Source organism: Drosophila virilis, unplaced genomic scaffold (assembly GCF_030788295.1).
Source record: "Drosophila virilis strain 15010-1051.87 unplaced genomic scaffold, Dvir_AGI_RSII-ME tig00001170, whole genome shotgun sequence".
NCBI classification, from domain to species: Eukaryota; Metazoa; Arthropoda; class Insecta; order Diptera; family Drosophilidae; genus Drosophila; species Drosophila virilis.
In genome coordinates this window covers 1,194,674-1,206,277 of record NW_027212828.1, presented here as the reverse complement: position 1 = coordinate 1,206,277, position 11,604 = coordinate 1,194,674, and the positions used below count along the sequence as shown (strand labels likewise).

The 11,604-nt window shown below is 37.7% G+C and overlaps 1 protein-coding gene across 3 annotated transcripts in view; it reads right to left on the bottom strand.

The window, feature by feature from the left end:
- Positions 1-720: 720 nt before the first annotated feature.
- Positions 721-11,604, bottom strand: part of Atg2 (Autophagy-related 2) — a 232,937-nt gene continuing 222,053 nt past the window's right edge. For all 3 annotated transcript variants that reach the window (XM_015168271.3, XM_070210843.1, XM_070210844.1), the window contains 2 exons: positions 4,023-4,166; positions 721-1,049 (listed from right to left, as the gene is read on the bottom strand). In XM_015168271.3, the coding sequence (XP_015023757.1) occupies positions 819-1,049; positions 4,023-4,166 (375 nt within the window). In that variant the 3' untranslated portion in view covers positions 721-818. The remainder of the gene's footprint in view (positions 1,050-4,022; positions 4,167-11,604) is intronic.

Sequence of the window (11,604 nt, the reverse complement as noted above, 5' to 3'; positions counted from 1 at the left end):
TGACCCACCATTATTTATTTCAATATTCGTCGGGATCGGTCTTTCGGTTCAATCTTATAAAGTGATTTCACAATATTTACTTAAATAAATATAAAGCTGCGATAACTGCGATAACTCAGATCATCGTGCTATTTTTCAACTAATTAGTTAATTACTAGATGCACCGGTCTTCTACTGGCAAGTGGACTGACGTCAAAATTAATATTCATTTCGTGTTAAATTCATCTATTTTCAGGCTTATTTAATACATGTTCAAATTATCAATCTAATAGTACTTTAAATAATCAATGCAATTACTCCGATAGGGCAATCGACTTTTTTATTTTATTTACCGAAATACTGAAGCTACGAAAACAAGGTTTAAATCAAATTAATTAGATCTCCAAAATTTATCATCAAGAAGAAATAATTTTTTTATGGAATCAAATTTCAATTATAAAGGCACGAGCTTGCGGAGAGGTGCACAAAGCGACATTGACGCTACCAATTTTACCAATCGCAACTTTGCAAGGAGTGGTGACCGGAAGTAGGACTTTATAGTTGCGAGTGTTACAATGCTTTAGTCATTAGCGGTTATTTCTTCTTTTCCTGAAAAAAAAAATCACAGAAAAACCATATATTAAGCCATCCAGTAGACATAGCTACAAGCTCTTAAAAGCGTTACATGGAGGCGGTGAGATGTTCAAAGTATTAATAGACAAAACACCCGACCGCACAATATTAATAATAATAATAAACAGCAAATTGATGCTAATTTATTTAATAAAATTATATATTAAAATGCACTGATATTAATGGAAACCCCTTTTTATTATAATTTATTTTTTTGCATGCTTCCACTTGTCTGTAGCTTCACGTTTCGCTTCCGGGACAAGAGAACTTTTAGCTCCTCCTAAAATGTTTGTAGTTGCTTGAGTTGCCAAAACAGCCGGGCACACAACTAACTGAGGTATTTGCCTGACAACTGCCCCAACTGCAGCACTATACCCTTTTTGGTCATGCTCCACAATTGCTGCGTCCAAAAGTGTGTTCGCCGATTCATTTATTCCCTGCAAGTACAAAAATGTAATAAAGAAACATTATTAAAATTTTAAAAATTGTATATTGTAAATTATCATCAAACATAAGATTATTAGTTGCATGACTTTATGTAACAGTGCTACGTGATAAAACTCAGAGAAATCTGCTGTTTGATATGAAAACATTCATATAATTAAAATATGCAGGAACATCACAATCAGGTACTAAATAAGACTCAACTATTGAACTGAAGATGTCGTTGTCCTCAGCTATGAGGTTTTCTTTAGACATCATTTTTACTTGATCTTCCTTGTACATTTTTGTACGGGTGGCCACCCAACTCAAAATTGATAAATGCAGGGACCCAATAGGTGCTGTTCAATTTCGTTGTCTTTAAAACAAAGTTCGCAATTAACAGGTTGTCTGTAAAATAACAGTTTTTGTAGGACAGAATAAATAACGGAGAAAGAAACACAAAAAGTTATGGTTTTACGCAGCAGGCACGAGCAAAGACATTTTTCGTCGGTTTTTTTTTCGTGTACAAATGTATTTCCAAAGATCGATAAGAAGAATCGTTTGAGACGTGTTTCACGCTTTCGCAGAATCCAATCTAGTTTGGTATAAATGTGATTAAAAGTATTTTATTTTCAAAGCTCTACATAAAAACTTAATGAATATGTGAGTTCAGCGTTTTTGAAAATTCCACAGGTGGAAATTTGGGGAAAAAACTATTACGTTCAATATCGGTTTTAAACTCATTTTTAAAGATCATTATCAGAACTTATTTGACACGCCTTTGCAAAGATCACCGCTATAGGATGTAAAATTCGGCTCTGTAAACGCAATTTTTTAGTCGCCCTCAAGATTCTTAATACAAGACTAATAGGAGCGGAAATCTCTAATTCCATCATTTGGTTTTTTATTCGATTCACTCTCAACTTATTTTTAAATAGAATTGGAGATTGATCTCCATCTTGAGATGGTACGGTTAGATTACAATTTCCCACGAGCGTGTAGTAATAGGAAAGGTAATATCTAAAATGTTAAGCACAAAAGGTTCCACGGGTGAGGCCGGAAAATACCCGCTAGTATATATATAAAGAAATAGAAAAAATGAAATCATTACTACGACGTGAATAATTTGAACAGTAGCGATACGATTTGTATTTCAGGGAGACTTATAAAACTAAGCCCAAAATGCAAAATAAATCAGGCTCCGTTTTCGCGTCATAGCTCAGTCCATGGTAGAAACCGGTAAGTGATACACATTTTCTGGTACAAGTTCTGAATTTCATAACTCAATCTAGGAAAGACCACAAATTTCATCCAACCTGGACCGGTCGGGCGTGCCTAAATAAATGGTTCACAAGACGAGCCGTACATTTAGCAAATATATCGGGCCTATCGAACGAAAAATTCTGCCGGGGGTACCCCCAACAAATGTTCTCCGATAACGGCAAAACATTCATTGAAACCTCCGCGGTGTATTACTTCCACTTACATCCATCGAAATTTGTTTAGGCGCTTCAACCCTTCTAGCGCCACTCCTATAAAAGGCTTACCGGCTAACCTAATGGCCCTCAGTAGAAAATATGTCATTGTAGAAAGTAGGCAAGAGAGTGCAGGGACCATTTGTAAGCATGGTATCGCCTCTGCGCCATTGGCAAGAAGAATACCTCAAGGAGTTGCACAATAGGAAAGCCGTACATCAGTTATGGCAGATAAAACGTGTGTTTTCGATTTTCTGTCAAAAAACAGCATCTATTTTTCTATTATACATTATTAAAATGGTCTCTTCAGGTTGCGGCAGAATTCAAGCACTATGAAAGTGCTAATGTTTCCTGAACCTGAAATCTGAAACGCGTCTTCGGGCAGTACCAATGTTAATTCGCCCCAACTGCCTAGCATACAAGAACTCTCTTATGTCATTTCGGTACATTTCACTGGCGATCCTGTCGGGTGGCAACGCAAGGTCGGGTGCCCAACATGCATCAACGACCAGAACTCGCACCTCTCAGCGCTCTTTATCCACTGCGCCAAGCACACCACGAGCAATAGCATAGGTGTGTTTCGCTTGGTGCACTGGTCCACCTGGGTAACTGCCCTCGGGTTATCTGTCCCTTTGGTGCTTGTCACAAGAAGAAGAAAATTTAAGTTAATTTAAAGACGCAGAATTAACTTTAGATTCATACCTCTCTCAAACCTAATAAGAAAACACCCGGAGAATACTGAAGAACATCGTTTTGGCGTTTATCACCAAATAATCCGCTCGAGTTTGGTCCCCAGCCAAGACGTCCACGGTGGTGTAGAACGCAGTGTTCGATAGGACCTCTCGGAAATTTTCAGACAGTTAAGTCCAGTTTGCAGGCATCTCACTTCCCTGCTTACCAAGGACTTCTATTTGAAATAGCATTAAAAGCGCGGTGTCTTTGGGGCACACTATGCTGCATATACCACTAGCAGCAAAAGCAAAATGCTTCAAGAACAATATTAATAATATTTGTTCGCGAGTCGAATGTTTCCTGAAAACCATCCCACCACATTCTCAAGAGAGAAATCATACGCGCTCATAGGTATTTAGGCAAGTGCCCTTAATCAAGCTAATATCTGTATTTGATATTTGACAATTTATTTTACTTTATTGTTATTGGTCTTTTTAAATTTCTACTATGAAATTTGTATAATTCGAAGTTATTTTCCTCAAGTTGTGTGCATAGAATTTGAGGAATTTAAAAATCAATATAAAATAACTTTAATTTGTAAAAGGCTTAGTTCGGAAACACGAAAATGAGTTTAAGATTTTCGTAGGCTGTTGTGCTTTGTGAAATCGAAAACCTGTATCCAAGTCGATGGTATTAACAGAGGACCATTCGTTGAATGCAAGCAGCTTCCCTACAAGCGTATTCGTATGGAGTATCTCTTACGAAGCTCGTATTATTATATTTTATAAAATTAAATGTAATTTGCAGAAAGATTTATAAATACGTGGCATATGGAATTACCTCTTTTACGATTGTAATCGCATTGACAACACCTTCACGTAAATCCTTTGGCTGGCCTTGTCGTTTTCTATCTTGCTTGGATTTCCGACTCTTGCTTAATGATGGTCCAGCAGACAACATGTCAAATGTAGTTTCTGCCGTAAGCTAAAATATGGTTAGAAAACAATTGGTTAAACAAAACTGTTAGCAATGATTAATCGTGCTAAATATATTTTACAATTTAACCATGTAGGAGGTTCAAGTCGGGAGCTTCCGACTAGGGAATACGCGACAAGTTATCGAATTTTTAACTTCTCTAGCTCTTATAGGTTCTGATATCCTTGCGTTCATACGCTGGGGGCGACCAAAAAATGACCCCGAAAATATGAAAGCGATCCAAGAGTTTTTGGTGCAGTGCTCTTATAAGGTGGCAAGCCAATCGCAATGATTTTCAAAACGCTGAAATGTATCGAAATGCATTACACCACCCATGAAAGAGAGCGGCTAGCTATAGTGTCACCTGGCCGTTGAAGTTGTTGCAAGCTGTAATCACTGAATAGCCTGAGTTGTAGCTTTTTTAGAAGCAGCCTTAGGGGTTATAGCCAGCACTTCTGACCTTGATATTGCTCCAGTTTAATGGAAAAACAGCTCATTAAAGCTTACAGTAGACAGTCAAATATCAACAATAGAGCCACAGATCAGAATAATAAATTAAGAAACCCTGTCAACCGAATCCTCACAATTTTAAGCGCCGAAGATTTTTATAATAACCAGTCAGGTTGCAAATGTCAGCATCAGCGACCTCATGTGGTTACTGACATAAAAGTTATATTAAGCGCCGAAATTATTAATTTCCTCATTTAGTACACTAAAGTTAAGCTGCAGAAAGGGCGGCAGACATCTGCAGTGCCACCGACTATGGCGTGCTAATCATTAACGACAAGACATCGGAATTCCCCATAGATGACGAAAACCCGGCTTGGGTAGGAGAAAGTTATACGATTACGTTCCGGAAAGACCCAATTGTAAACGGGACAAGATTTGTTAATCGAAACGAGCTCTCCAAGCGAGCTGCCGATATAAATAATACAGAACACCGGACAGTTCTAGTCTACCCTTCTTGCACCCATTGAGCGAAGCAAATCTTGAGAACACCAAGAAGATGACATCAACTTCTAAGCCTCTGGTTATCATGACATGCCTTTCTATCGGATTGACTTTTGTCACGGCTTTACTCTTCTTCAGATGTAGACGCTCCCACAAGATTTGAGTATCCTTAATTATTGTGGGAGAGCAGTTAAACCCAAAAGGCCCAGCAACGATCATGCGAGCGGAGCGTGCGATTCTGGAAACAGCCACTGGCCACAGCCGCAAATAAGCGACAATTGTGGTATTGCAAAATCAGCATTATGACGGCGTTGCCACTGAAGTGTTACCGTATTGTAGGGTCTGAGCTTAGGAAAATATTCCTATGCATTTATAATATATAATACACCGAAGAGGTGTTTATATCAGATAGGACCTACAGTATCGGTTTGATTTGCTCACTTCGACATCGGACATTGACTACATCGATCGCGTTTTTATATTAATACATTGTTATATGTCACAACGTTAATACTGACTTTTTGACACAATGCCGACGAAATGTCGGAGATCTGTTCACCAAGGAACAGGGCACGCGTCTTCGAATCAGAGAGTGAAGGGTGCAGCCCAAACATTTCAATCAGATATCAAACAAATTGAAGCCCAGAATCCTTACAATATATCTTTCCTTGAATTGCAGGCAATGATGCCACCAAAGTCATTCACTTCATCAAAGGCGATGTGAGATAGGAAACCGTTGTAGTTAACCGTTAATCGTAAACCCCAGAGTCGCAAATGAAGCGGGCACTTATCAACGAAACAACTGCACATGAATCTGCGCGCCATAGTTCGCCTTGTGCAACCCGAAATGTTTTAGGCAGAACCAGAAACTTCTATCTATATGGAGTGCGATACCAAATCTTTCTCCATTCATTATAGACGGGATTTTAGGGATTCATTTATTTTAATTTTACCTTCAATCATGGACATGGACATCTACTAATCTTGCCGAATCAATATATATTTATCAGGTCTTGATGCCCAACAGTTTTCAGTTGTTTTCGTTTTAAACCCTAGGTTAAGTCTTTTCATAGGATATATCTGTGCACAGGGTCAATTCAGTAAAACGCCCTCTTATTGCAACAAGAGTAAAATACACAGCACTAATTTGAGAGGCACCTGAGCGGCTAACCTCAAACTTACGAAGCCCAAACAATTGTGCTCACTATTGAAGCGTGCTTAAACCCTTGACTCTTGTTGCCGGTAACTGCTGACAGTGAGGACTTACTCCTACTCATTTTCTTATTTGTTATCTGTGATTATTTGCTTTTCACGTCACGCATAGTTTGGACGCAATGGGATCGGGATTAGCTGGCACATCATTAAACGCATCCAAAATGTGGCCACGATTTTCTATATCGACGGCGTAACTATCCTTAAAGGCAACAATCTGTTTCGTGGACATCGTAAACTTTTTCTTATACTCGAAAACCAATAGAATTTATCAATGAGATCAGTAACCTCGTCCAGTCCCACATGACCCATTTCGCATTCTCTTTCATAGATTCGAGAATAGAAAATAATAATTTGTTGCGTATTTCAAGTGCTTTCTTTTTTGTTCTTTTGGCACATTTTTCAACTATTTTATATGTTCCTTATTTCCTTGACATACTTTAAGATTCTCTTTAAATGTATAAGTTGAATGTATTAATGTTGCATTTTCCTTTCTTATCTATGCTCGAGATCATGATCATAGTTCTGCTGCTCAAGAGCCCGCCTGGTAATACGTGGATTCAACTCTTTTTATATCCTTGAAAATGGTTAAAAAGGGTATAAATAATATTTGCAAATGTATGTAACAGAAAAAAAGGACACATCTCCATCTCCATAAAGTATTTTTATTCTTAGTCAGCAGCAGCTGTCGGGTCCTTCTAGACCTATCCGTTTCTCTGTCCGTCTTTGAACGCGTCGATCTCTAGGTCTTCCCAGTGCCCACGCCGTACGAACTTGTTTGTTATTGATAACTGGCACCATTTCTAAGCAAATTTTAAAATTCGGATTTTTGAGCAAGTCGCATAGCTTATAACAGCTAGATTTACCAAATTTTACACGATACCGCCAGCATTACCCAATCGCTATAAATCTAATAATAAATCAATTTGAACTACTCATCAATTTAGGGTAAAATCAATTGCACAATAATTCTTTAAGATAGGTAAAATATCACAAAAATGATTAAATAAAGAATTTTCATGGCATTCTGGATGGACTCTCTTAATGTAAAAGCAAATTGATTAAGGGTGCAGAACTTAAATCGATTTGATGATTGGTTTATATGTAGCTAACCTCTTTGCTAATTTTTTCCAAACAACTTACTCTTCAGCCTATGCTAATACTAATTCTTACCCTACTACCCTACCTATTACTTCCGCTAGTTCTATACCTCCTCCCATTATTTCACACTTCTCTTTCCTTTTAGCTATAAACTCTTTAAAATCTTCTTTCTCTCCTGGGCCTGACAATATTCCTAGTTGTCTATTCAAGGAGTGAAGTTCTTCCCTTCTTTATCCATTCCTAAAGCTTTCTTATCTATCCCTTGAATTGTTTGTCTTTCCATCTCCTTGGAAAGGATCTTATATCTTATCTCATTCCTCTTCACAAGAAAGGTGGAAAGTCTGATATACAAAATTACAGGGGCCTTGCAAAACTGTCCGCTATTCCTTAATCATTTTGAAAAAATAATCACTTCGAACGTGCAGCATTTCTGCAAATCAGTTGCTTCATCTGTTCAACATGGATTCGTAAAGAATCGGTCAACCACGACCAACCTGCTTGAGTTTAGTTCCTTGGTAAATGATGCTTTTCTTTCGAAAATGCAATCTGATGTCATTTACACTGACTTCAGTAAGGCGTTTGACACTGTGCACCATGACATTTTACTTTTTAAACGTGACCGAAAAGTTTCCCTCCGTCTATTTTGCTTTGTATTAATTCTTATTTAAAAGGTAGGACCCAAAGAGCAATGCTGAGGCTGACTACCTCTGAACAGGTTCACGTTACTTCTGGTGTTTCTCAAGGTAATTTTCTTGAACTTTTACTCTTTACTGTTTTAATAAATGCTCTCCCCTCTGTTATATCACATGCCCATATACTCATGTATGCGAACGATGTGAAACTAATTCTATCATACACTAACCCCCACATCATTCTCGTCTTCAAGATGATTTGACCGCTATGCAACTTTGGTGTTCGGCCAATCAATTGCATCTGAATTGTGCAAAGTGTATGTTTATGACATTTAATCATACTACAATCATACTACCTTATCTTGTTAGTTATGCAATCGACAATACCCCTTTGCAACGTATACTAACAGTTAAGGATCTAGGCGTTCTTTTTGATTATAAGCTCTGTTTCAATCTTTACATAGATACCATCGTTAATGAGCCAAAAGGTGTACTTGGATTCATTAAACTATGGTCTACAGAGTTTAACGATCCTTATAATTATTTATTATTATTTATTTATTATTATTTATAGCGAAACATCTGTGCATTTTTCTTGTTCGGCCTACCCTTGAATACTGAGCTTGCTTCTGGCCTCCGCAGTACAACGATAGCCAGGATCGTATTGAAGCAATTTCTGATTTTTGCCTTACGAGGTTTAAATTGGAACCCAAAATTTCGGTTGTTATCCTACTCCAGCAGGCTGCTTCTTCTTGACCTTCCGTCGTTAACCAACGGTAGGACAATTCTCGGTGTTGTCCTTATACATAAGTTGATTATTGGCGACATAGATTCTCCTTTTCTGTTAGGGCGTCTTCAATTCTCTGTTCCGGCTAGACCAACTAGAAATTATCGCCCCTTATTCTTATCTACGTGCACAACAGACTACGCTATGCACAATCCTTTTCGCGTGCTATGTAAAAATTATAATAGTTTGCATCACGTTTTCTCTACCGAACTTTCTCTACCCCTAATAAAAGCGTTGCTTTCAGGATACCTTCGGGAAGTCACTGACCATTCCCAGCTAAGAGCAAGGATAGCTTGCCGAACAGGCTGTAAATTTTCCCCCGATGATTTCCCATTACTTTTCTCTTTGTCCTATCTTCTTAACACTCTTTACATCTATCATTCTTTTCTTTAGTTTATTAACAAACTTCTTATTTTATTTTTTCCAATTAAGATGATTTTACTTACTTTTACTTACGAATACTTTATTCCTACTTACACCCTTCTGCATAGATATAGGCGCTTATAGCATCACTGACAAAATTAATTGTGAAAAGCGGCACAGCTGGCCGGACTGGCAAATAAAACTCCTCATTCGGTCGGTGATGCTATTTACAAAATTGTGTTCTTCAACTAAGCTTTTAGCATATAATTACATTATCGATTGTATAATCTATTGAATAACGAGGAAGACACTCGTTTTTGTCGACCATTAATAATAAATATATAAATTTAAACAATGAAGAGGTTCTAGTCGGGAGCTCCCGACTAGGAAATTCCCTGCACCTTCTTATTCCAACATCAAATAATGAAAAAAAAAAGTTCCCTTGACAGGGTTCGAACTCGCAACTGAACGTAGTACTTGCTGTCGACTCTACTCAACAGCCACACCAGGAAAAACAAAAAATTCTTTCCACGGTGGGGCTCAAAATCGCGACAGACCGCACCACTTGCCATGCCTCTGCTCAGCAGCCCCACCAGTTATTAAAAAGTTATGATGAAAAAGGAACTAACTGTAACAAGCATTACAGAAAAATGTCTCACTTACACTGCTGTTAGAATGCGCAGCAGATGCGCATGAATGTGTGTGTGTACATGTATACAGAAATGCTTAAAGCTGCTGCCCCATTCAATTGCGCAGTTGCATATAACTTTGGTTTTTTCTTAGCCGATTTTTATGACATTTTCTGCAGTATTTCTTATTGTACCATAGAATATTTGGATATTATGAAAGAGTCAATTGCATTTAAATTGTGGCTTAAACTGGTTGGCAATAAAAGTTGGGTTATTAACTTGATTAATAGCTGTTGGGTGGTAGCGGGGAGGTGGCGATAGGTATAAAATTAAAGATACTTGATATATATTTAATATTCTAGAAGCAACATATTATGTTTGGTGGCTCTAGCTCTTATTATTTACCCAATTTGCTCAAAAAACAGGAAGTCGATATCGATTCTTATCGATTGTCGGAGATGCTTCCTTCTGCTTGTTACATACATTTGACTTTTGCACATATACAATATACCCTTATACCCATTTTTAATGGGTTCAGCGTATACAAATTTAAACAAGTAAGAGGTTCTAGTCGGGAGCTCCCGACTAGGGGATACCCTGAACCCTCTTATTCCAACACCAAATAAATTAATAAAAAAAACTTCCCTTGGCAGGGCTCAAACTCGCGACAGACCGCACCACCTGCTATGCCTCTACTCAGCATCCACACCAACAATTAAGTACTTATGATAAAAAAAGGAACTAAAGTAATATTACAAAAAAAAGTCGCAATTACCATGCTGTTAGAATGCGAAGCAGACGCGCATGAATGTATGTGTGTACATGTATACAAAAATTCTTAAAGCTGCTACCCCAATCAATTGCGCAGTTGCATATAACTTTGGTTTTTCTTAACCGATCTTTATAAAATGTTCTACAGTATATCTTATTGTACCATAGAATATTTGTGTATTCTGAAAAAGTTAATTGCATTTAAATTGTGGTTTAAATTGGTTGGCAATATAAGTTGGGTTATTAACTTGATTATAGCTCTGGGGTGGTAGCGAGGAGGTGGCGATAGGTATGAAATGAAAGATACTTGAAATATCTATAATATTCTAGAAGCAACATATCATGTTTGGTGGCTCTAGCTCTTATTATTTTCCCACTTTGCTAAAAAAACAGGATGTCGATATTGATTTTTATCGATTGCTTGGAAACGGAGTTATTTATCGATTATCGGAAACAAACTCTGCGTGGGAACTAGGAGCACCTGCATCAAAAATTTCAAGTGTCTAGCTCTTATAGGTTCTGAGATTCTTGCGTTCATACATACGGACGGACGGACGGACAGACAGACGGACATGGCTAGATCGGTTCGGCTATTGGTACTGATCAAGAATATATATACTTTATGGGGTCATATCCCTTCCTTCTGCCTGTTACATACATTTGGATTTTATACAAATACAATATAACCTTATACCCATTTTTAATGGGTTTAGGGTATAAAAATAAATAGTATTTAAGCCATCTTGAAGTTCTTAGTAGAGACTTTTTATTAAATTGGCAATTTTTTTTAATATCAAGAGCAGCCAAGAATTCATCCAACAAGTCCCCGATTAATTTTTGGACAACTCTGCTGCAAGGGTAGAGCTTCAGCCAGTTCTTATGAGGGTGCTACAAGCTTGTGTGGCTCCCAACCACTACGGCCCATGGTCTCCGTAAAAGGATATGTATTCGACCAGAAACTTACAAGCTGAATACTCATGAATGAAACAAAACTCAACAAT